Here is a 26300-nt window from a genome sequence, read left to right on the forward strand (position 1 = left end):
AAAAAAACACCACTTCCATGGATGTACTTTCTTGTAATTCATTAGCTGATATCCTGAGGTATGAGGTGGAAATTGGTTTTATCAACACCAATACCAATTTTTCATTTTCACATCTTTTCCCACAAAATTAACTGTCTCAAGTAATTAATTGGCAGACTCAATGATTTGCTGACCATTATTAAAGGTCTTTCAAAGACCTTGAGCCTGGGTGGAAGAATGAAACTTTCTCCTGGCTGTTTGCCATCTTAAGAAATGAATTTGCAGCTGTAATGCTTCATTCAAGTCATGCTTTAAAAAAAAGGAAGTGACTGCTGCTTCATAGTGGTCGCAAACGCTGTGGAAACACTGAGGATTATGAAAGCCTTCATATTAATTACACTGAACCGCTGAAAATTTGAAAATGTTAATACAGTAAACCTCATTACTGCCAGCACACTGTAATACAGCCATTGTTCCTCCACTCACAGATTCTGTCAGTATTGTGGTACTAAATTTACACTGTCCTAATAGCACACTAGGCCATCTCGAGTTCATGAAAAATCTATTAGCCGCAGGCATTTGAAGCAGTGCAGTATGTCAAGTAGACATCTCCGAACACACCTATGAATTGTAACCTATTTGCAGGAAACAAGTTAAATTCCTAGTGGGACTCTCCCACACGTGGAGGGAAATCCTCTGCGTGATTCAAAGTAGGTCCACACAACATGCTTGCACCGCCAATATTTCTAGCATGTCAGCAGCAGCATCCCAGCGGGGTTGGACTGTGTCTGGCATTGGATTTCATTCTTTAATCTTTGTCCAGAACAGTGAAAAAAAGGGAGATGAGTGCACCGCTGCATCTCCTTCATGTTCTGCCCATTAAGAAAAAGCACATTTTTGGGAATTTTCACACTTTATTTATTTGGTGATTATATTATCAAGGTCTCTCCACACCGCCGGGTATAAAACTCCTAGCATATTCGTATTGTATTTTGTTGGCCTAAAGTTATGGAATCATGCTTTTGGAAAAAAGCACACAGAATGTTTTTGAACTGCAAACTCCGCTGCAGAGAAATTCATATTTTCACAGAAAAAGGACGCTAGTGTCCTCAGTGGTAACAACACTGCGAACTACAGAATAACATCCAAGCCCGACTTAAAACACCAGCTCTGCAGCGATAAATATGGTTTGATGGGCGTTCAAGTCACTGAAGGGATTTTGCATCATGTGCTTCAAAAAACATCACAGATGCCTTCATTACCTAATTCCACTCATTTATACTGCTGGCTGATCTGTTTCAGTTCGCGGCTTTTGCCTTTCCTTCTCTATTTCTGCCTCCACCCGAATTTTGTGGAGGTAAATGGAATTTTATTTGTGTATTTAAAGCCCTGAAATATTACACAGGAACAATGAAACATCAAAATCTCTCTGCATGTCCTAATATTCGTTGGAACTGCTTTCTAGCAAAGTAACTGGCCCTGTGAGAACTGCATGTTTTGTAATTTGGGTGAACCGGCCCTTTAGAATTGCTGTGGGTTAAACTGGGAGCAGCAGCAAAGAGGTGGCACCTCTTTACCTTTATTCCTCCCTTTGAAGCAGTTAATTAGATTGCGAATGAACTGTACAGAAAGTTCAGTTTCTTATCATATTTCAATGTCTGCTTTTACCTTTGTAACAAAAGATTTGGCTTCCCACGGCCGGATTATTATTCATAAAGCTGCATTTGAATAAAAGCGTGTGTGAGCCATGGCGAGTCCTGGCTGGAGAGCCGTCGGAGGGTTTTGAGTTTTCATGCTGGGCTGTTTGAACGAGAGTGCGTTTTCCTCGGAGGATTCACTGTGATCACTGGGGTCTCCAAAATGGAGCAGATGAGAAGAGCTGCCGCAGTCAATGGCGTCTCAAATCTCTGTTACCATCGGCTCTGCTGAGGCTTTTATCATCACTCAGCCCTCTCACTTGTTGCCAATCTGTTTGCCAGCCCTCCAGGGGAACAACACTGACTGCAAAGATCTCTGCAGCAAAACAATTATGAGACTTCATTTTCCCCACTTACAGTGATCCCATTAGATCGAAGTGAAGCCTGTTGAGCCATGTTCTGCACAATGTAAGGATCGTATTGCTGTTGTAGCATGTAAGCTGTGCTAACGGCGTGGCTCTGGAGGGATGCCAACTGGCAGCCAGCTGGTCGATCCACCACTGAAATATCTTAACAGCTAACGCTAATGGATGAATTGCCATGAAATCTCATCTTTCTCATATGTTTTGTGCTCAGTGCTAATTAGCAAATGTTGGCATACAAACACACTAAGGTGAGAACATGGCAAACATACATCACCATGTTAGCATTGTCACTGTGCACATGTTAGCATGCTGTTAGCATTTAGCTTGATGCACTGCAGCCTAACAGAGCTGCTAGAATGGCAAACCATTTTTGACATTTTGTAGTATTTATGATTGTAGCCTCCTTTGTAAGTTAGAACAAAAAAGTCACAAAACCAAACTAAACTCTAATTTTATCCATATGTCCACATTTAATTCTGTTAATATTAATATATATAGCCTAATTAATATAGATTCATAAGTGCATGTCATTCAGGGAGTCGTGTTAATAGTGTGAATGTAGAAAAGGTAGCGAAGGGTTTTTTTTTCCTTTACATACTTCAGGTTGAAAGTTTAAACAGATGAATTCATAACTCATTGCATTTTATGTTTTCTCTTTAATATGAGGCCACTGAAAATGACACCTCTCTGACACGCACACACACACGGCCAGAAATTAGCCAGACGGTGTCTGAGGAGTCCAATGTGTAATCCTGCTTATAAGTTAAAGCTGATATATAGATGCAGACACAAAAGCCGTAGAGGTGTCTCAAATCTTGTTTTGCCCAGGGGAAATTTCACTGATACTATCCAATAAAATGAGGTTGTACTGATTGTGAACATTATGCATTCAAAAGGTGTTCCTCAGCAGGAGTCACCTGTTTGCTTGTCTGTTAAAAGAAAATCATGATAATGAATGCTGACAAGGTTGGCGAATTAATTATTTTCAATTATATGTATAATTCAGCAGTGTCCCGTAAAGGTGATACGATTGCGCTTGCAAAATAATGCCCTCAGAATAAACTCAGTGTCAAATAGGAGGAGTGATTTTGAGGGGGGTCTCTTTGAGAGGCAGGGTGGATGATACAGAAGGTGTAAAACTTCAGCAGATGTGCTGGTAAATGGGCAGGTTGCAGGTAAAGCCAGGTTGGCCAAGGACAAGTGTTGAAAGTCAAAATGCTTGCCGGCATTAACCACCAGTTACACAAGATTGGTTTTATAGCTAGTCCAATAGCAAAATAAATAGTATGCTGTCATAGTGTCAGGCTACTGATAGCAGTTAAAATATTTCTGAATACTTACACTGCACCAGCTGCTTATTCCGAAAGATGAGATTAGATCAAATGTGTTTTATTGCCCTTGCAAGGATGATTTGTCACAGCAGCAAGGACACGGAAACATAAACAGCAGCGCAGGATAAAAACACAATATATCACACAAAAACTGCAATTAATGGCAGACACCATAGGATGAAATCTCATCCAATTACTGTACATTCACCAGTCACCATAAATATATAACAGGAACTAAGGAAAGGAAGGACAAAACGGGAATGTGAAGCAGTCTGTGTTTGTGCAGTGGAGACCCAGACTATCATTCTGAGTTAATCAGTTTTATTGGCAGGGGAACAACAGACTCCTTGTATCTATTCAGGCTGCAGCATGGGACATTGCATCATCTGCCTGATGGGGAGAGATGGTATAACTGTAGCTGTCCACGATGTGAATGAAGTTTACTGATATATACACTCACGGCAAATGTGTTGGTTTTTTTTGTGGGATCAACATTTTATTGATATAACAAAACACCAATATCGTCGAGACAGAAAGCTAGGTCAAGAGGTAAACATCCACCAAACAAGAGGGGACCTTTCGGGTGTTGTCGACATGACCATTATGTTGTAGTATGTCCTGAATGAATATGATGTTTTTTACACAGTTTTCACAGTGCCTCCATGGCCTAACACACTATAACAGTATTTGTTGCTTCACTTGGAGTACAGACTGACCTTGAGTGACTGAGTGCTGCAGAACAATAGTCTTCACTTAGGAGCACTTAAGGATTACTCCTGCATTTCAGTATAAAGTTGGGAGACTTGCAAGAGAAAGATGTTAAAAAGAACGGTCAAAATCGGAGCCGCAGAGGCTGAGATATTCTGACTTTTGTTCCCTTGGATGAGTCATTTCTCATAACGCAACACAAAGGGGTCTTTAAGCTCACCTTCCCTGCCTGGTCCCTCTTCCTTAAACTGAATGCCTCCAGTTTACAATGCAGGTCTGTCTGTCAAATATCTAAGTCTGAAAACTTGATTAGAGATAGATAGATTATTTTTCTAGCTTTTTCAAAATGCCCTCCAGATCCACAGATGATATTATCCAACTGTTTTTGCATGACGAGTGACTTTTTTCTAAGAAGGAAGGCTCATCACAGTCCTGAGCAGTCGATCGGACATGCATAAAACCTGAGGCTTTAATGGCATGGATGCTGGGAGTTTTGTTTTTGTTTTTTTTTTTTGTACAGGCATTACTGTGAGAAGTAACAAGGATGGGGGAGAGGCTGACAGCTGCTCTGTTGATAGTCATGGGCTCAGGCAAGGTATTAACTTTAACACTCGTAGTGTGTTGAGTGAGAAAGGAGCACTTGACTATGTGAGCCCTCACCTCCTCTCCTGAAACTGTATGAGCTGCACGTCTGGAGGTGTGACACAGCTGCAGGATTAGGGCTGAGGTTTGTTACTGTCGCAGAATAAAATATGTAAAATCTGATTTTGCTCCAGCAGTATAACCCTCCAAGTAATGTCTGAGGACTAGAACCTGTGTTTGTCTATTACGTTCATGCACACTGCACAGCCTTTGCACTTGCCTGTGGGTTATTTTGTCCTTCTGAATTTGACCCAACCTAACTATTTAGGAGCGGTGGGCAGCCACACTGCATCTGGGGAGCGAGTCCAGTTCTGAGGCCACTGTCCTTGACTGAGGCACATATTATATTCTGGTAGTGTTCAGCACTGGTCTGCTTTCAAATGGAGCGAGCACGGCTACCGTCATTATAATGACGGTGAGCAGAGTCATTCAATAAGCGGAAAAGGGTGCAAAACAGCTCAGTGTGCATCTGCCTCGATACTGTAGCTGCACGACGAAACAACATCGTGTGATGAAACCAGTCAGAATTCCTCCCACACATGTTAACCCCCCATTTATCTTTGAGACACAGAAAGCAGAGAAAAATGGCCACCTGTTCACTTTCATTCCGCGTGAAATGTAATTATTTCGAGAGGTGTGTGTAAGTTGAAGCAGCACAAGCTCCATAAGTCGCAGCTATAATCTCTGATATGTCAAGAAAAGTCTGGAAATACTGCTTCCAGTCAATTTTACAATTTTATGCTCAAAAATGAGAGGTTTCTGCACTTCCTGTGTACTTCAGTGACCTCGCTTCGTACTTTTCGTGCCTAACGATTAATATGAGTCATTTTATTTATACTTAAAGGTTAACGATCATTTACATTACTGTTTTAATCTCCGCAGTTAATTTTCAACATCAAAGTTTCTGACTTTGATGTTGGAGGTGAAAAATAAAATTGGAGTTATTTCAGAGGAGCTTTTAATCCTTTCATGGCATGTTGTTAGTGGTGGTTTATGACATGCAGAATTAAATCAGCAGAAGAGTTCAGGTAATAATGGGATAGAGTGACTAAAAAAAATCTTCTCCCTTCACCTAATTTGTCCACTCGCAAGCTTAAAAGGTAATACAGTTCACCTTTTATAGACTTACTGTTGGTAATAGTATACCTGAGTGTCAAAATTCATGGAAAATCATCTTCATCCTGCAAAAGCTTTGCTGTTTGTTTTAAAAAATATATACAGTCTGTTTCTTTAAATTCTTGATCACTTATTGATTACCTTTTGACATTTGTTGTCCCAAAACAACAAACACTGTTTTCCAATAAACACTTTCATACTTTACCTTTTATATATACCTTATTTATTGACATTCATGAGGACTTTGAACTTATGACCGTCAGCCAGAATAATATGGTGTGGTGAAGGAGGGGAGAGCAGTTTTGAAACAAAGTACATCAAGCATTTTTAAGTGCAGAATGAAATGTGGGCACCACGAGCACCCAGGGAGACTTCCAAAGCAAAAAATCTAAAATAAAAACCTGATAATTGTGTTTGGCTGTGACCAACAACTCTGGGTTTGTTGTTGTTGTTGGTTCATTGTCTTTCTGGTGCATTTTGGCTTTTCACAGCTCACCAGGCTATACTCTTCAAGCACTTGTTAATTTGTGAATCTGCACTGTGATGGTGGCACCACGCAGAGAAAGCAAACCTCATGAATACTCCCTCTCCTACTCTGTATGTTGACAGCTGCTGGCAAATATCAAGCAGCATGGTGGCTACAACTGAATAGCAATTTCTTTCATGCACACTTGATCTAGATTTTCCCGCTGCTCTGCTCCTTCTTAAATCATCATGCTGGTATCATCCTATTATGAATTACATATGTGTTTCAAAGTTCCTCTCCTGGTCCATCAGAACTGCATATTTAGACTTGTTTTCTGTGGAAAAATTACCCTCATGCCTTAAAATGGCATAGATGCAGGTGCCTTCATTTAGTATGCACAGATCCATAGTCTGAGCCTCTACCTCCACCTACCCCTCCGTCCTGCAGGCCCCCCTCGCCTGCAGCTCCAGCGTACCTGCTCACCATACACACAAACCTCTGCTTGCTTGCTGTTTTGTTAGCTGCTGCACACCACACAGTGGCTACTGGTTATATAGGAGTAACTCAGACATGCTCAAACCAGAAACCTGAAGAAAAACTACCTCCAAAGTCTTCTGTCACAAATACCATAATGAATATAGCCACCATCTAATTCAGCAGCTTAACTCTCTGACAAACTGTTTTAAGTAACATTTGTTGTAACTTTCTTCATCAACATCCCCCAGCCATATTAAATATTCTGTCAGCATTTGACATGAATCATCATGGAACTTGGCAGGCTAACATTGGCTAACACAGTCAACGGATAAAAAACAAGAAGTATAAACTTACCAACATGTTGGCTGGTACTCACTGTGTCCCCGGGATAAATGGATTGAACAGTTCTAGTTGTCAGTGGAAGGTCTGTGGTAAAATCCATCTGTTCTCTGTAAGATTTTTTCTGGGAATTGCGCACTGTGGTAATACATGAAGGCTCGCCATATCTTCTTTTAGCAACTTTGCAGCTGAAAACAGAGCATGCCTGCGCCATCAGTTTAAACTTAGCTTGTAAATTAGCTACACCTGGCTTCTCCCCTGATAGCCCCACCCCCAAATTGACAGGATTGGTTCTGTCTGAATCTGTGCTGCTCTCATTGGTCCACTGCGGTTCCAAGGTGCAAGCGCTCAGCCATGGCGCTGACTGTTTATTTCACTGACAGTATGTCTTGTAGCATATAAAAAAAGCTTGATCTTTTAGCTGAGGGGGTGTTTAAGATTGTTTTATGTTCATTTATGGTTTATGGGAAAAGTGCGGTATGATGAGGTAAAGCAGTTTCACAAATATATGCTTTTAATATATGAAATTTAATAGACTCTTTTATCCAAAGTATTTTTTTCTTCTAGCATGTGTAGCACCAGTCTGAATTAAACCCCTAAATCTTGCATTAACGATATCACACGCGGCCCACAGAGCCTGTTTAAGACCAGATCTAAACAGAGTCTTTGGTGGTAATGCTGTACTGTAACATAAAAGAAGCAAGCAAATGTGAATAATCAGGCACAATAAAGGGAAGACATTAATTGCTGGATGCATAAGTGCCCACTCAGCCAAACTAAAATAGCAGAGTACAAATACACAGAGCAAATTACACATGGACTCAGAGTCTCTTATTTTATTCATTCCCTCAGTATGGAGGACCACACTGTAGTTGTAAGAGCTGTATTTGAGCTTCTACAGTCTGAAGGCAATAAGATCAAGCACCTTGTGAGTTTCTTTTCAAAGGTGTTTGCCCGTCAGCCGCTCTATGAAACCATAAAAACAGACATGCTGATCCTGTTCACGTTTTTGGAGACCAGGTCAGTCTTTAGCCTTTTTGTATTTCGAGTGATCACAGTCCTCTCACGCTAGCGAAATGTATGAGCCAGTGACAGACACAAGTGGTTGAAACTGTTTGGAGTGCAAACAATAGTTCCCTTGAGTGTTTGCATCTCCAGTTTCACCATATGATGCATGTGGAAAAATAATTATGGTGAATCCTCAGTCATGTTTGAAATTTTAATCGGAGCAGTGAAACTGTCAGTGGCTGCTGTGGATGTGACTCTGGTATAATTCTTCTTTAGGCAGACAGCCAACATGTTGGGAGTAAAAACACAGATGACAGACACGTACACGATCGCAGTTCATGTCCCGTGTCTGCGTTGAAATAATTCAGGATGCTCTGGGATGTATTTCATTCACTTTAAATCTTGTTGAATTAGTCCAGTAATTCTGCAGTAATGTGCCCCAGTGGTCATTAGTATCACTTAAATTGCTGTCAGTTTTATATTATCTTTATTGTCTCTATTATTATTGCTCTGGCCTCCTGGAAGTCAGGTCTCAAGCAAATTCATACAGCAGCGGTGAAGCCACAGTTCAAAAACCTTCAACAGATCAGTAAAAAAAAAAGGAAGACGATGTAATCAAGCGTGACATTTAAATCAGAATGAAGCTCTGTGGCTGTCCTCTCTGTGCAGATACAGTCTCTCTCCAATTGTGTTTTATGCTGTAATCTCACTGTGCTCCATCATCACTCTCTGTTCACCTAACATGCCCGTTTCAAGTCAAAGCCGTGTTAGCAGCGTATGACTCCAGGTACTTTGAAATACCTTTTTTTTTTAACAAGAAAAAAGAGTCTGTTGCCATGCTGGCGGCTCTGTCAGGCTGCATTAGCCACCGCAGTACTTTGTGCAGCCTGCTAACAATTGCATTGCTAACATGCTAGTGGTTGGCAGGTATTCTGTTTACCAAGTTCATCATCATAGATTAGTGCCTTCGCATGCTAATATCTGCAAATTAAACACCAAGTACAGCCGAGGCTGATGGGAATGTCATTTGTTTTGCGGTTATTTAGTCATGAACTTCTCATAGTATCGAACACAATAAGTCAAAGGATCACCAAAGCCAGCGGGGTTTATCCTCTGGGCACTGTGAATGTCTGTACCAAACTTCATAACCTTCAAGTGAATAGTTGAGATATTTCAGTCTTGACCAAAGTGGTGGATAAACTGATGGATTGCCATCCCTAGAGCCACGCCGATAGGATGTCAAGAAATCCTATACCACTCTCGACTGAACCCTTTACCTTTCACTTTGCGTACTCACTTCATTGTACTCACACCACAGAGAAAGGCAAATAAAGTTCAGATGCAAGTAAGCATGTCCTTATTGCTTGTGTTAACCTTCTCACCCAGACATGATTGCTTTGCCAAAGTTGTAATGGATTTTTATTGTATTGCAGTCACCTCTGGACTGAGAGGCTTCGTGGTCTGCAGGGTGTTTACTCTGTTTATCTAAAGCAATATTAAAAACATCACTGCCATGATTAGCAATGCATTTGATTGTGTTAATGGGAGAGGACATTGCACTGTTAGAAATATGAGACAGCTAATTCCACATACACTATATGAAGACTTGGAATATTGCTCAGCTCAGTTTGGGTTGCTGAATGAGTAATAGCTGCACTATAAGCACTGTAGGAACAGTGGGAATATATTATCTGTGATATGGTGTGATTTGTCTGCAAATGTGTACTCTGTGTGGATGAATGTCTCGCAGTATTATTACTCTCAACTTCTGGTGGAAATTTATAGTCACTGATAGAGGCCCTGAGTGAAGTTGTCCAATCCGGTTATGTGAGGCAAATTGGTGTAAAACACAAAAGGATGAAACATATTCCTGCAGTTAATGATTTGATATCACTGGGCCTCATCCTTTAGATCTGCACGCACTAATCGAATTAGGAGACGACCAGAGGATAAATTCCACGCATTACGCGACAGAAACATGCAGACTCGCAGCAAAATGTACAGATATATGAGACAGATGCTCTTTGAATAGCCTACTGGAGTGACAAGTAGAATCAGAGAGTGCCTTAAATACTATCAGAGGCCTCTCTGCGACACATTTTGACTGTTAATGTTGTCTAAGGCCACATTTATCAACAGTTTGTGACATTTTTGCTTTCGTTTTTGTCTGTGATGCCTTTCCAACTGTCAGTCCTGCTTTGAGAGGTATATATATATGTCAAGGTAGATTTGATCACCCGTTTGAATCCTCAGCTTCTGGGGATGCTTCTCAGTTATTGTGACTTATACCATGCCCGTGAGCAACCACCTTCCAGAATGGTATGATAAGCCCATCTGGGCGTCTCTTCTTTTTTTAATCTTGCAATTTTGAGTGGTGTTTCTTACAGCAGCCTCATAACTCGAAGCCGTGTCGTCTTGTGGTGTGTTATATATCCAGAGAAGCAGATTGTTGATAAAATCAAAGATAAACACGCGGCCTTCCTGCACGCTTTTGTGCCAGGCCCGGGCCTGCTATCCCTCCTGGGGGAGATTAGCAGGTAGAGGACAGATTGAAACCAGACAGAGAGGGGATGATAAATTGGAGCATCAGTTCCAGGAAAATGATACGCTGCACTCATTTCTGCTTTCCCATAGAGTTCTAACAGTGAGACTGATGCTGTTCATACACACACAGACATCCCAGCTGCTTTCACATCCATGTAGATATCCATATTCATTTACTGTAATTTGATTCATTTTTTCCGCCTCACATGTAGAGTAGTCAATAAGAGTTGCAGCACCATCATGACAGCAACAAAAACATCAAGGCCAAAAAAAAAAAAAAAGAGATCAGATTGTGCAAATTAATCCAGAATTGGACACAGAGATGTAAAGGTCATTATATTTATTGCAAATAACAGTACAAGCCCTCGAGGGCCGAGGCAGCAACACTCAATCCTCTTTAAAGTTTCCAGCATAGTGATGTTCAGAGTAAGATGATACAGAACAAACTAGCCTGATTTGTTTTTAGAACGTATGTAATCACTCACCGAAATAACATTAAACAGGTTGACAACACTGCCTAATACATTCCTAATAAAAAATGACAACGTCCAAAGTCGCCACCAATGGAAAACATGCAAATTGAACAAATCCATCATATGTTTACAGATATGAAAGTAATTCATCTCTGGATGCCAACGTAATGACATTGTCTCTTTGCAAAACATAGGGGCGCTAGCAAATCCCATCTTATTATGATTAACTGTGCGACTACACATGCACTTAAAGTTATGAACTTAGCTATCTTATTTGTCTTTTCCCCACTTGTCTGTGACAAGTAAACAAGTACACAGACAGAACATCTCAAGCAGTCGCTATTTCTCGAAAGCTAACGATCAGACTGTAGCGCCACAGGTTGTGTGTGAATCGCTGAGCGCGCAAAATGCACTCAAACGAGACAGGTGTGATTCCGCTGATGTCCTGTCCAGCAAGTGGCTGTAGGTTTTGTTGCTAAACCTAAAGTGGAAAGAAAAACCCATTAAAGTCCTCTTAGCCGTGCAGAGCATTGGGGCTGCAGTGTGCCGTGCGCAGTGTGCCAAGTGGCTAGCTGTGCATAAAAGGAAATCATGGCTGTGGCTGAGGCTGCCAGCTCCTGATTTGCACTTAAGTCAACTGTAAGCAGTCTAATAGAGAGATATGATAGAATATAATAATATAATACATTGTCTCTTTATTTCATGCCGTCCTTTGTCCCTCCTTGATCTCTCTATGTAAATTCCAGGCCCTTCACTGACAGAGAATTTGTCTCTGCCCGCTAATGTGAAGGGGGATGCATTAATGTGGAGGGCAGGTATTACTGGGCTTCAGGTTTGGCTGCTGCAGAAATGCACTGTAATTTCACTATTTTTGTACTGATCATCTCTGCTCATGTGCAAATACTCTTGCTCTTGATATGCACATTAAACATGCCGCTGCTGTGGTGGCATCAGACCCCATAATGAGGGTGGTGGACTAGCTTTAACGGCACACTAGGCAAGATATTCATGTGAAAATACACCTGTTTAAGCAGCCTAGATTGCAAAATGGGGCTGTGCAGTGAAGAAGGGCGTCAAACCCCTGCCAAGTGAGAGTCTTAACACTTGTCAGCTCACAGAGAGTAACCAGATTTAAAAGCAAAATACAAACAGCAAGCAAGTGACTGCTCCATTCAGCTTGGACTCATTAGATTCTTTTCCTCTCACATCCCTCTGGTATCCGTTGGCATAAGGCAATCAGAGCCTGGGTTAGTAAACATGAGCGTGCTGCGTGCAGTTTACTGATGATACATGCATTCTGGGTATAAACAGTTACTTCTTGCTGCCGTTTGGATTTGTCAGCTTGCCAAGTGAGGTTGTGGAAGGGGTCGGAAAATCAGTGATGGAAAGGTTCGCTTGGGTTTTTAGCCTTGAAGATGACGGTATAAAAACATCAGTGGTGGAAGGTGGCGCTTTTACACCACCGCAGGTCTTGTATGCCAGTGTAGAATCTCGCGCACCTTTCACCTGCCTCACAACCATTAGTTGCTTAGCTGACCTGTTGTTTGTCAGAGTTGAAACCAGACAGCCTTGAAGTTCTTAGTCTTCACATCACCTCATTTCTCATTTTCCTCGCCTCCTGGAACAACATCTCCTGCTGCTTTCAAGCTTCTCTCCACGAAACCACTGTTAATTGTGCCAAGTTTCTCTTCGCTAAGAGGTACAAATACCTCGGTCGACTTCAATTATCTCAACATGGGTGTTAATGATATTTTTTGTTACTTGCTGGTATGAGGCGGAGGGAGATATGTGCAGCTTCATAATCGCTGGTTGAAACTAGATCATATTCCTAAAATACATCCAGCCCTGACATATCATCCATCTGTTCACCCATTACCAGAACATCACAGTGTGTCCTTGTTCAAATACTTAACAGAGCTCATCTCATCTGTGGCCTCGTCAATATTGTTTGTGGAATAGTGCGGCATGGACCAATCCGTGCAGTCAAAGCATCCCTGCAAGACGTGAGAGCTTTGACCACACTCCTGACCTGCCGCTTCAGTGCCCTCAGCTGCCTCTCTGTGGTGGACTGATCTCTTGTGCTCTTATTCAAAGGTTTCAATTCTCCATTAGAAGGGCCAAAGTGTGAATCGAGGGTCATCATGCCTCAGAGTTTCAGCTGTGGGGCAGGTTCCAAGCTGAAAACGTTCATATTATAGCAAGAAATCCCCTAAAATGGAGTTGCTGCAGGAGTGTCAGCAGCTACAGAATACCCCTGAAAAATGTAAGACGGCATTGAACCTACACCCCCCAAGTGGAAAGTAAAAGACGGCTTACTTTGAAGAAGATGTGACTAATATGATTTCATGCATGTCTGTGTGGGTCACGGCTTTCACAGGCGGTTTATGGAATCTCTTTTTAATTGGTTCGCAGACTTTCATCTGAGCCGAAAACTACCTGCATGTGCATCAAGGCGCTGCGCTGTGACAATCATCCACATCCTGCTTTATCCTGGGTTTTCTCTATTCCTTGAAGAATTCAGAAAGGGGCACTTGGATCAGGTCAAAGCTGCAGTGCTGAGTTATGCAACTGTCTTTCCTTTGTACTGTGGCACTGATGTGTTACTCCACTGATGGGTAGCCTAGCAGAATTATCACTACAGCCAATAAGCCACAGCCAAAAACACCTGGCTCACTTTAGGAGAAAAAACACGAATGAAAACATTTTCGGAAGCTTAATTAAAATTCCAAATTGAATACACGCTGGTTTTATGAGAACGGCGCCGTTATTTCCATGCACAAAATATATTTTTAATGTCCTGGCTTGTGGTGCACCTGGTGCTCTATGCCTCGCCAGCACTGTAGAGCTCTGCTGTCATCGTGACAAGCCCTGGTGTGTGCATACAGTTGACAAAGCAATTTTGTTGTTCTGGTCTGGACGGAGCTCTCGGGCATGCTATCATCTTGAATCAGTTGCCTGCTTTCCCTGAGTGCTAAAACAGTGATGTCTGAGAGGTTGATGGCCAACCATTGAACTCTGTCCATCCTCGTCAGGGTTTCTGCTCTCATCAACAACAGCTGTGTCTCTCTGAGTCTGTGGGCTCACACGTTACGAATACCTTTTTCACAAAGCAACACCGACCTCACATTTTTACTTCTGACACATCTATTAGAGCAAGACAGATATTTGTGGTATTTTGTGGAGAAGTGCGGCCATTTGAAGCTCCACTGTCAGAGAAAGAAAACATCAAGTGTCAAACTGTGATATGAGCACTTATACTTCTTTGGCCATCTCTTTGAAAACCATTCTCTCCACACTTCTCAACCTTATTCTTTTCTAAACATGCATCCCAGTGGTGCTGCCCCTCACAGCCTCCTCTTCAAAGCTATTTCCACTCTTATCATGTTCTTTGACGCCATCTGCTGGATCCTCATTTAATTAATCCCTCTGAAAGTTCAAAGCAGCATTAGTACATTAGACACCTTGCTGTGCGTGTATTTGCAGATAACAGGTAACTCCTCCTCTCTGTATTGTTCCTTTCTTATTCATTTGTTGTGCAACCATTAAACGAGTGTCCTCAAATGGTCCACAAGTCAAGAATCTCATTAAGCCAATAAGGCAAAATGTCAATGTACACCATCTCTGAGTATACAGTTGCAGCACTATATACACACAAATACGGTATAACTCAGTATGTGGACAAACTGAAACATTTTTAAAGATGGATTGGTCATAGTCACGGTTAACTTTTATGTTACCTTTATTACCATTAGCTTTTTTTGTTTTGTACTGATTTCACATTTTGAGTAAAGGACCATGCTAGAAATGCTGTGTGGTTTTGGTTTAAGATGATTTCATATTTTGTATTTTGTATACATTGCCTTGCTATAGCTGTTTTTACTGATGCTGCATATAACACAGAATTTCCCCAGCTGGGGATTAATAAAGTTTATTTCATCGTATCTTATCTAACTTAATTAGATTTGATTAAGATTTGACATATTTTAGGTTTATCTGTACTCTTGTAGTGAAATTAATACGAATTATGTATTTTAAAAACACTTTGGACATATTTTTGTTCCATATGAACATCTGTTGGGTTTCATAAGTGACCCTGTTGAACACCGCGGTGAAATGTATCACACCTGATGACTTTGTTAACCCTGTGTGTTGTGTGTGTGGCCTCTGCTGTGATGCTCGGTGATCTTGGTGTGCAGCTTTCCCTGTCAAAGCCACCACTTGGCAGCAGGTGCGGTAGGAACCCAGAGCCAGGTCACGGTGCAGGCTGCACAGAGCCAGGCTCTTGCATGTTTTTCATTATTCAGGAGGACATGAGCGGGGCTGCCGGGGGCGGAGTCTGTCCCTGCAGAGCCGATGGAGGGAGACCGAGAGGGAGACGTGCATCAGAGCAAGTGGATCGCCTAGAGGGACGCCGGGGCCGAAACTTGGACTCACTTCGCAAGTGCAGATGGAGAAAGCAAAATAAAACGCACCTGCTGCAGCTGAAGGTATTTATCATCTTTTCAGATCTCCTGCACTTTCTGCTCTTTCTGCGGTTCACTTTTCGGCGCAGTAACTGTGGTCCTGTTTGGAGGAAAAACTGTGATCCAAACTTCTGCTTCTCTCTGTGGATTTTCAGAAACGTGAGGCCTTTCCTAACCTTCAGATTCAAGTCTGGGGGCTAAGTGCTCGAAGTTGGCCGTTAAAGTCTTGGTAGATGGAGTCTTTATTGGAGAGAAGTTCGTTCATCTTGAAGCATTTTGTCCATTTGTGTGATTGACGCGCTGTCTAAAAGCTGTATCCTGCTTATAAACCTCTTTCTCTCTGCTAAATGTCCGTAATGTGTTGTTTTGGGCAAAAGAATCTAAATGAATGAAAACGTTGATTCAAACAGGATGTTGCTCCATCATCTAATGCGTCCAATTATTGCTTATGCGCACTTTTTTCCAACACCTTCCTAAATGATTAAACCTTGATTCCTTCTGCTAGAAATTAAACTGTGAAACTGTACAAGTAGAAAGAAAAAGTCCTCATTTTATTACAGGCTGAGCGGTTAAAATAAAACCCCATCTCAAGTTGTTTGGGCAGGTGTCAGGAAGGTCCTGGCAGGTGGGAGTCTTCCTGTTTGGAGTTTGCTTGTTTGTGTTGTTATTTTCTACCTCCTGTCCAAAAAACTTACAGATGATTGGGAATTTTCCCCATTAGGACCATAGGTGTTGGTGAGAGTCTGTTTGTCCAAAACTTTACTGCAGCGGTTTGATAGACTACCTGCCCAGGATGTACCCTCCAGCCTGATGCATGCTGGGCCAGACTCCGGCCCCCTGGCCACACTTGATGGATGTGTGGTTGGTGCTAAGTTTTCTTATTTCTGTTGTTCGAGCAGCATTTTGCCATAGGTAGGCTTAGACCTTTTGGTGTACGTGCACCTGGGCTGGATATTTGTGCTGAATACTTGACTGAAGGTTCTGACCAACATAACCCAGTACCAAGTAGGACTGAAAGGGGACACGCTTGACATGATGATAACACTTTAAGGGTTCTGATATTCATAGTGGTACCATAATTTTTTAAATGATACCCGGCCCGAGTTCAATCTCCAAATCAACACATCAGAGCATAAAAACAAGTGGTGGATGTAACACAGCGGCTACAATTTTGGCAAATGGCAAATACAATTTCTGCTCTTTCCATTGGCTGAATGGAGATTGTCCAGAACATTTGTAGCATTGTCTCATTTTGCATCAGAATGAACTTTGCATTGAACTAAAAAAAACAACAACTCTGCTCTTTAGAATAAAATGACACAAAAGAATCAAGCAGTAGCCTGCATGTATTACATTAGTCAGTCAGAAGTGTGTCTCTACAGATCCTTCATCACAAGCGTGTCACAGTGTCACTTTTATTCTCAAACTCTGACTTGCAGATGTCTAAATGAGGATTTTCCCCACTTCTTTCTACATTTAGTTGACACTGTTGTTTTGTTTGTTTCTATTTCTGCGACGCAAACAGAACAAACATGCTTGTGCAGAAGTGCTCTGTAAATAAAGTTGACTTGCACTGACTTGACACTGTTGTCACTGCAGTGAAACTCAATTTCTGTGCATGTAAATGTGAATCAGAAATGTCTTCTACATGGAAACTTAGCTTCAAAATAAGTCACTCCCGTCAATGCTGCCTGATAGCTCTGTAAAATGAGAGAAAAATGTTCATTTAGAATTCGGTGGCATCACTTTAATGGGATCAAAGATTTTTTTTTAAGCAGGCTGGTAGGGTAATCAATAAAAACACAGGCCTACTCCAAGAGGGGCTGGTACTGGAATTATTGAGGTGTCTTTAGCAGGGAAGAAGAGCAGCTTTAAAGATTTTCAACCTTCCCTTATGAGAGAATCTGTGAATGCCCGTCGGCAATAGATGTAATGAATGCCTTAACAATGTAGCTTAGCATGGCTTAGCAGTTACTCAGATAAGCGCCTTGGCATCCATCTAGCAAAAAAAACTGAATCGATAATGACCATATCCAAAATTCAAGGCTGACTTTATTGTGCTACATTGTGGGAAATTTGACAGACAGGGTGAGAGAGCCAGAGGGAATAAGAAACATAATAAAACATAGAGTAATAAATATACACTGATGTTAAATAAAGGCGCCACAACTGGAAAATAGTCAGTCATCAATAAATAAGTGAAGCTCTGTTGGTTTTCATATCGGTTTCATTATTATTTAATCTCCTCCGTTTAAAATTTTCATTGAAGTATAAATAAAATAGTTTTTGCATCTGTTCAATAACGCCTTATTACAGTTAGTGTGTGTGTCGTGCTGACTTTGGGCAAACGCTCAAATGTCCATCAGGAGCAATAAATAAGTGATTTTTTTTTTCTCCCAGAAGCGAGGCGATCCTATTGATGCACCAAGCATCAGAACACAATCACCTCGCTGTAACTGGATCTGCACGGCGTTCAACTCACCTGGTCTCCACAGTGGCTGCATGTGTTCAGTATGAAGCCCCTCCTGCCCCAGGTGGATAATAGGCCGGCAGAGCAGGGAACAGGTGCAGGTGCAGAGTTGTTTGCAGCGCTTGAATGGTCCTTATGTAGAAGACAAGTGAGCCGTTGAGTAATTATTCACTGCGGATGCTTTGCCCGTTTTTTGCCGTGTGAAGTTATATATGCAAAATGCGGATGTGGAAGAATGAAACGACGGAGATCAGGTGGAAAGCTTTGACCTCATGTGGTATCTTTATACCACACAAGGTCAATTTTTTGTAATCATGCAAGTCCTTCCACTTGCAGTTGAAGAGATTTGTAAATGTTTAAACAGCACTCTGTGCAGTTGCTTCTTCTCTTAGTGTTTCAAGAAAACACAAGTGAAATGCACTTTAGGGGGACTTTCATACACACCGATGTTTTAAAGCTTAAAGTTGTCAGGTGTGTTACGTAGCAGTCGTCTGCGTCCAGCATCGGTTCCCACAGTGCGCTGCGTGCGTTTGTCTACTTGTTGCATGAGAGACCATGAGAATAGCTGGAATTAACCTTCAGCTGGTTTGTGCTAACATTAGGGCCTGATATCTATCAATTATTCATCATGTTCTGCTCTGCCTGTGCAAATCTAAATGTGTCTCACCATGGAAACAGCCTTCGGCCTCAGCCGGAGGGTGTCGGTTTCAGCGGCCATGCCAACTGCAGGCAGTCCTGCTCTGCTCCACATTCTGATACATGCGTTTATTTGAGCATTGTCCTGTCTTGTTAGTGGCTCAGTTTGTTTTCAGACTTGATAAGTTCATATAGACGCCAAGCTGATACAGACTTATTTATTAGTAGATTGTGTACATGGATTGGCTCTTTGTGTTGATTTTTGTTTATCTTCAGTATTCTGCATAAAATCTATGTTGTAGTTATTAATCATTTACGAACAACAGAAGGTCTAGAGGGCGTTTTGTTGCTAATCTCCTTTTTATAGAAGCAGAATAGACTGAGGAAGTTGTACCATCTCCAGCTGTATCGATCAGTACACAGAATGGGCAACTGTTACTGGTAAAGAGAAATAAGTAAAAACACAGATATACTTGCATGTATTTCCTACTAAAATATGACGGCCATGTTCATTGATTGACTGACTGTGAAACTGTGCACATTTTGGATGTGTGTGTCTGTTTAAACTGATGAAAGTGATAAATGATATCAGAGGAACAGGTACAGGAACCCTGAACTGATGGAATTACTTGTCAGTAGGTTTTAGTTGACCACTAGGGGGCGCACTGCTACTACAATTTTCCAGTAGCCTCTTGAGATTGCTCATCATGTAAGATTTTTATTGTTGTGAATACAAACTAAACATGAATATGCAGAGGAATGAAGAGTCACGATGCAGTGGCTGATGAAACCCTGAGAGAGGGGACAGTAATATCTATTAGAGGAAGATGTTCAAATATAAATGTTTAAAACATTAAATGTGCATATTTAGACACTTGAAAAGCTGATCAGGCTCGTGTAACTGTAGCAGAGTGAGAGAAGGCAGGCGTGACTCCAGATTTTAATGTTTTTTTTGTGTTTTAGTGGATATTATTAATGATTTGATCATATACTTATTTGGGATGATGTCGTTCAACCCCAAACAGAAGGCGCGTCTTTAGATGTTGTGAAGACATTTCTTTGCTTAGCTTGTTGTTTACTATGACAACATGATAATTCTTGTCCTGAAGGACCTCATTAAGTAGGTCAGGAGCAGGCTCTTAGGTAATTGTAATTCAGGCTGGTAGAAACATGATGAATGTACTTTGTTGTTCTTGACTGTTTTCTCTAGCGTGCTGCTGCAGAGTCATTCCTCTCTAACAGTTTTCTTTAGGCTACCTTTTTCTTTGACAGGTGGATGAAAAGTGAAATTACTGCTGGACTCATTAGATTGAAGAAAAACCTGTTGCCAGGGGCTCCCTGTCGTGCAGCTATTCTCTTTGAGTTCAGCTCCGTATGTCCACAATGAAACTATTCGTGTTTAGGCGTGACGTTTGACATGTCCATTTTGGCCTCATTGTCCTGTTCTGCAACACAGATCCTTGAAAAACCATATTAATGACACGAAAAAGGGGTGTATAGGCTGGTTGTTCCATGTTCTAACTGTGGTTTCTTCAGAAAACAGAAAACGCCTTCGCTTCATGTACATACAGGGTGTTTGTATTGCTCATGTAGGTCAGACTCGGAAAAACTGGTTCATGTGGTAGGTGTGTCCAGTTTGTGTTCACTTCAGTGGTTGAAAACGACTGTTGAATGGAGCATAAGATGCAAGCTGTGTGAGAGTTTCTCTGGATTTATTTATTAACTTGATGGTTTCGCACCTTTCGCTCATTTTTTTTTGACGCCAACAACAACAGCAGCCCAGGACTGGATGGAGACGGAGGCGTCGGAAACGTCCAAGTGTTTTGTCCTGAAGTGATGGAACCAGTGAGGACTCTCAGACGTGCATGTGGAGGATGTGCTTCTCTGACAAACATCTCTGAATGTGCAGCTCTTAAACATTTTCACGCCGCTAACGAGTGCTCGATTGTATAAGAAATTAGTTTGTATCTCATTAACGCTGCCGGTGGCAAAACACGTCTGTTTAGACTTTGATGTGTGGACTCCAAGGCAAATACAGGATATTTATTCAGGAATGCCTCGTGGGCATACAGTAGGCGGGGATGTTGTAGCTGTCAGAGCGGCCTCTCTCCCCCTCGCCCTCCCTCTTCAGTTATGACTTTGCCCCTCTCTTCTCTGCCTCTTGCCTTTTTGCTGAAAAGAGGAGGGACTGCCTCAGTAATCCAATACCTGCCCAATTCTTGAATGTTACTGTAACTTGCTGAACTGCTCTGACAAGTGCAGGGGTTAAAACACATTAGCAGACCGAAGCTGACGGCTCGGGTCGCATCTCTGCACGGCAGAAATCTGCTGCCGGACCAAGAGAAAGTTTGCAAGGAAGGAAAAGAAGGAGAAATATTAAACACTGCACTTAAGAAGGAAAGAAGGGGAAAATCCTGGCACGGCTTCAAATGACTTCTTTGGAAGAATGATAGAAGTAGCTGTGGGCTCCCTGCCATCCAACATGTCTTTAGAGGAGAGTGCTGTGAGAGACATGGCTGAGAGTGAGACAGATTGCTCTGAGGGACGGGATGAGGTTGTCTTGGGGCGCATTGCCAGCTTACCTCTGGATCCATTCCCACCCAGGGACTTCAGAGGGAAGTTTAAAAAGATGCGCCATAAGAAGAGGCCCACCATTCTTGAAAGTAGGTACTGCTTTGACTCTCTGAAGCTGTGGTAAGCACCTCTGTATTTTTAATCCGGTAGTAGTGGGATTTTGGAGAAATGTGGTGTTTCAGCTGCTGCTACACCACTGTGAAATGCCTCACCTGCCCGCTGTATTTGTCATAGTAAGCTAGGAATCTAATGGCTTGTTGTTAATGAGTCAGGCAGTGGGAGAGTACATCACACAATTTTTGATATTATGTCGTTGAGCTGACCTCACTTTCCAACTTTTCTGTACTCCTCAAAACGAGCACAGAGGAAACAGCGATGACCTGAAACAAACCGGGTACTTTAAGACCAGAATATGTGAGCAAAAAAGAGGAGAAGCTGAATAAAGTAGGGGCGCCGGGGGGCAGGGAGTAAGAGTAAGAGGGAGTCAAGTGTTTGAGCTTGATAACCACAAAGATGGCCGAGCTGGACAGACATACCTCACATTCCTAACCTTCATCAGAGCCCGATAATGCTTTTAATAAGTGCTCAATGTGTCAGAGCTCTCACCCGCCAGAAGCCTAATTAAGGAAAAATGTTTACAACCTTTTATGCCATCAGTTTCTGATTTATTCCTCTTTCACACTCGCCTGCTGCTGAAGCTACTAATAAACAGACCAGGAAACCTGAAGATTCGGAGGGTATTACTGAAGCAGTTTCCCTCAGAAGAAGCAACGCTGATCCTATCCAGGCTGCCAGCAGGCTGTCAGCGCTCTACGTCTAAATGTTTGGCAGCAGTTACGCCGACAACTTTTAAGATATCCAGATAAGGTGTTGTACTGTAAACACCATATTCAGGTCTGATTGCTTCATGATTTCCACTCCTGGCTGTTAAGATGAGCTGTGATACAAGCATCCAGTTGTCTTTTCTGGCATGTTCGTTGCATATTTTCATTTGCTTTGGCAGTTCTGACACCTGTAAAAGCTGTGTGGTCTGCTTTGGGCTCCCTGGTGCCGTCACCTCAGATCTCTCTGAGAGACAGGTCCATTAGATGCGTTTTTACCACCGCTTCTCTTAAAGTTTGGGCTGTCAGGACGGGAGCAACCTGTAAACCTCACTGTCGAGTCCGTGCCTCATGTAAACTGTTTCACTGCTGTGCTGATGCAAGTTTTTATAGAGTTGATGCGAAACAAGTTTATCCTGAGCCTTAAAGCGAACATAGTTTCAGCTGCATAAGCGTGTTGTGAATTTAAAGTTTTATTTTCATATTTTAGTCTCATAAATGAAACCAAAAGTGTGGTTGGAGTCTCCATCGCTCCACCTCTGCTTTGACTTTTTCCTGTTTAGCAGCCTTGTTGAAAAAAAAAAAGTACAATTATTCAACATGGGAATTACATAACCGTTCGCCCTTCAGAGGGCCTCTGACGAGACAAGTCAGGCTGACTAGATTATAACTGGTGGATAACTCAGGGAAGCAAACCAAAGCTAAGTGTTTAAAGAGTCCATTTGGACTGATCTCTGTTCGTTATCAAGTGTTTTGCTGTGACCATAATAGCCCAAGCAATTGCCCACAATTAGTCAAATTTGCTCTGTCTGGACTACTGTTTATGCCTTATCGCTGCTTGTGTTAATGAGATGACTTAGTGGTTACTTCAGGGTGAGGAGATGTTTGCTGAAAGTCAACATCTGAAACTTCACGAAACAGAAATATTGAGGCTCCGTCACACTGTTAAACGCTAACTGTTGCACTGAAGAACAAAAATGGATAAACGTCCTTAAGAAGTGTTTGGGTTGGTCGACCTGCAGTCATTCCTCTTCAATGCAGATGTGACAGATGCAACATCTGTACTAGCATAGCCATCGGATCCTCTCTGCAAAGTGCTCACATTATCATCAGTCTTGTTCGTCACAGTCACATTTTTAAAAATGAGCTCTCTTTAAAAGCTCTCTGACTGCCCGCAGTGGTCATCTGTGATGGCGCGACAGGAGGAGTGAATGTGTTAGAAATGCAGCCCTCAGAAATGATGGCACAAGTCACAAGAAGACTTTTGTTAAAGGTGATTCATTCGCTGCTGGAGGAAGTGGAGCAGGATTATACACAAATGTGCCGACTGCTATGTTTCAGCACTCATGACAAAATGTTCTCTATGACTTTAATGACACCAGATCAGCACCAGGCGCTCGCATTAACCAAATATTCATTGTCATTGGCTGAATTGTTTGAATGGAAAAAGTATGAAGTCAATGTATTGTAACGTCATTAACCACATGTAGTCTGTTCAATTGCTGGCGAGTGTGCATATTAATTAGCTATTGTCTCGTCTTGAGTTGAGAGGGTTTCAGTGGGAGCAGGAATTCATTGTAATTGTAATTGTCTAATTCTGTAAAGCTGCTTCGATTGGTCGTACCTGCCTGTTTAGGCACAGTCGCCGCTGTGCTTTAGCGCCCTCTGGTGCCACTGCAGGAAAAAAACAATCGTTCATCTGCTTCATGTGCTGCTGACACGAAAAGTGACTGTTTGTCTTCTCTTTCCATGCCCGTATAAATGTGCCATGTAAGTTTGTTCTAGTCATGAAGCTATGCTGCTGCTGTGTCGTGGTGTTTTTTAAAATTAAATGCAGTTAAATAGGCTTCGTCTCATTATTGTAAAAAAAAAAAAAAAAAAACTAAAATGATGTCACAATGACAAGACAACAACGAAAAACGAGCTGTGAGCAGCACAGCGGCAGCCAGGCGGTACTGTCTTGGATATAGTCAGGATACCTGTGTTTACCAAACACTGCAGCCAGTGATGGCTTCTCCATCACAGAGTGTATTATGTAATGAAGGTCAAGTGGCTGTCGCTTGATGGACAGACAGAGTTCTGATAGGATTATACTAAGAGCGCTGAGAGGCAGCAGAGGAAGGGGGATTGGAGGATGTGTTTCATAGTCCATATGGTTGACGACATACATCTGATTTTACATTTCAAAATGCTGTAAATAGTGGATTCAATTGACACATTTCCAGGAAAAACAGCAAAAAAGGGGGAATTCTGCTGCTTTGACGACACATTGATCAACTCCTCAAGTTCTGTTATTTTGTTATTTGAGGCTTAGAGGCTGAAAATTCAAATGTAAAAGTATGTAAATACAAATGTAGATGTGTTTTATAGCCAGTATTCAGCATGGCTGCAATACACATTCACCAATTTATTATTTTATCTTTTGTTATGCAAAAAAACAGTAATGAGGGGTGGGCTGCTGCAGGATTAAAGAGGCAAATGATAATAGTGTTAAAACTGTTGCACAAGTCATTTAATCATAGCATTAAACTGATACATTAAAAAAGTCGATTAATCATCATTTGGTAATTATTCATTTGCATTTTATTTTCCTTTTTTTCCCTCAATTTTCATTTTAAAATCATTAATTTTGTGTTTGGACTCTTTTTCACCCAAAATGAACAAGTTGAATATGTTACTTAGATCCTTTTTAGATAAACCGAATAATCAAGTAACAAATATGATAAAAAACATCTTGATTATTGGAAAATGAGGATAAGAATCTCCCCCTATTGATAATGATGTTTGAAAAACTAAAGAAATGCGCAATATTTGAGTAACTTTTTATTTGACAGCCGATTAAAATCGCTGCATTTAAGAAGTAAAAGGGTTAAAAGCCATCAGTCAGGCCCTGCTCCCATGCAGATCCCTTGTGTGCAGTTAATCCCGTCTGCTTGCTGATCACTTTAGTGTCTTCTTCTTTCCGCTGCTCTCCCAGATGTTCCCTGTAATGTGTTATACTTCCCGCCTTCTCCATCTCCTCTGTCAGTGGTGGCTACCCGTCAGACGCTCCCAGTCACGCTGAAAGACGCGCAAGCCCAGCGCTGTCATCATTATCAGGCCCTGCACGCAGACAAACAGTAGTTATTATTAACTGCGCTCTGCTAAGAGGATTGCTTCCTGCACTCTCAGCCTCCGCGCAGTTATTTAAAGGGAGCTTGCATTGCCGCCCACTGCCTGCCACAGCTTTAGAGAGAGAGAGAGAGAGAGAGAGAGAGATGTTAAGAGGGTGTGAAGAGAGAGAGAGAGAGAGGGCTGATAGCCAAGGACAGGACACAAGAGGAGGGGTGAGGCAGTGCTAGTGTGTTTTCTCAGGGTCTTTTCAGCACAGCATTGTGTGCGTCACAGAGAGGTGACAGCAGGCGCTACCTGCTGGTCCCAGCTCAGCTGCTGCTGCTGCTGCTACTGGAGGGAAACACAACTAGAAGGGGGACGCTCAACAGGAAGCTGCAGCCATGGCCAGCCAGCAGGACTCAGGCTTCTTTGAAATCAGCATCAAATCCTTGCTGAAATCGTGGAGCGGCAGTGAGTAGCACTTTGTCTTTTGTTGTTGTTGTGGTTTCCGTGCTCAGCTGACAGAGCTGACTGACTGACCGAGGCTGCGGCTCTGCTGGGAGCCGGACTTTGACGAGGATGCACTGTTGCCTGTTGGAGATTGAGTGTGATTTTATTGTTCAGTCAGTTTCTGCAAACTTGGTTGCATCATACTTTTAGCAACATATTCAAAAAGGCTTTGAGTTGTTTCATAGCAACAGCCAGGGCCATAACTGGCAGGAGTTCCACAGGCAGACAGTACTGTGGTACAGCTAACATTACACTGATTAACTTACTGTGTATCATAAGTTCTGCTGAAGGTGATTCAGCATCTCTGCTACTCTTTAAATTCTGCCCTTATTTGACTGTAGTCTGTGAGTCTCTGTCAGAGTCTAAATAGCTCTTGTTAAGTGCGAGGACACAGTAATAGGATTAGTGGAGGTTCAGCTCGGTTGCATATTCTGTCCAGAGCTCACAGCTCCGCTGCCTCCATCGGGCCCGTGAGGATGGGATAGGATGCCTCTCAGCATCTGATCATGGCAGGATTCTGTTTTATGTAGGATATGAGAGGTGGACTCTCTTCGGAAGTAAAACAAACAGAGAAGTGGAAAAATAGCA

At 42.0% G+C, this 26300-nt stretch overlaps 1 protein-coding gene across 8 annotated transcripts in view; it reads left to right on the top strand.

Annotated features, from left to right (window-relative positions):
• The first annotated feature begins 20935 nt into the window (after positions 1-20935).
• Positions 20936-26300, top strand: part of LOC121609740 (protein furry homolog) — a 47161-nt gene continuing 41796 nt past the window's right edge. For 4 of the 8 annotated variants that reach the window (XM_041941444.1, XM_041941446.1, XM_041941445.1 and 1 more), the window contains exon 1: positions 20936-21377. In XM_041941444.1, coding sequence (XP_041797378.1) covers positions 21161-21377 — 217 coding nt within the window. In that variant the 5' untranslated portion in view covers positions 20936-21160. Of the gene's footprint in view, positions 21378-25574; positions 25674-26300 lie in introns of those variants that run through there. The other 4 variants (XM_041941447.1, XM_041941450.1, XM_041941448.1 and 1 more) reach the window with 1 other exon arrangement.

This window comes from Chelmon rostratus, chromosome 7 (genome assembly GCF_017976325.1).
Source record: "Chelmon rostratus isolate fCheRos1 chromosome 7, fCheRos1.pri, whole genome shotgun sequence".
Lineage (NCBI taxonomy): Eukaryota > Metazoa > Chordata > Actinopteri > Chaetodontiformes > Chaetodontidae > Chelmon > Chelmon rostratus.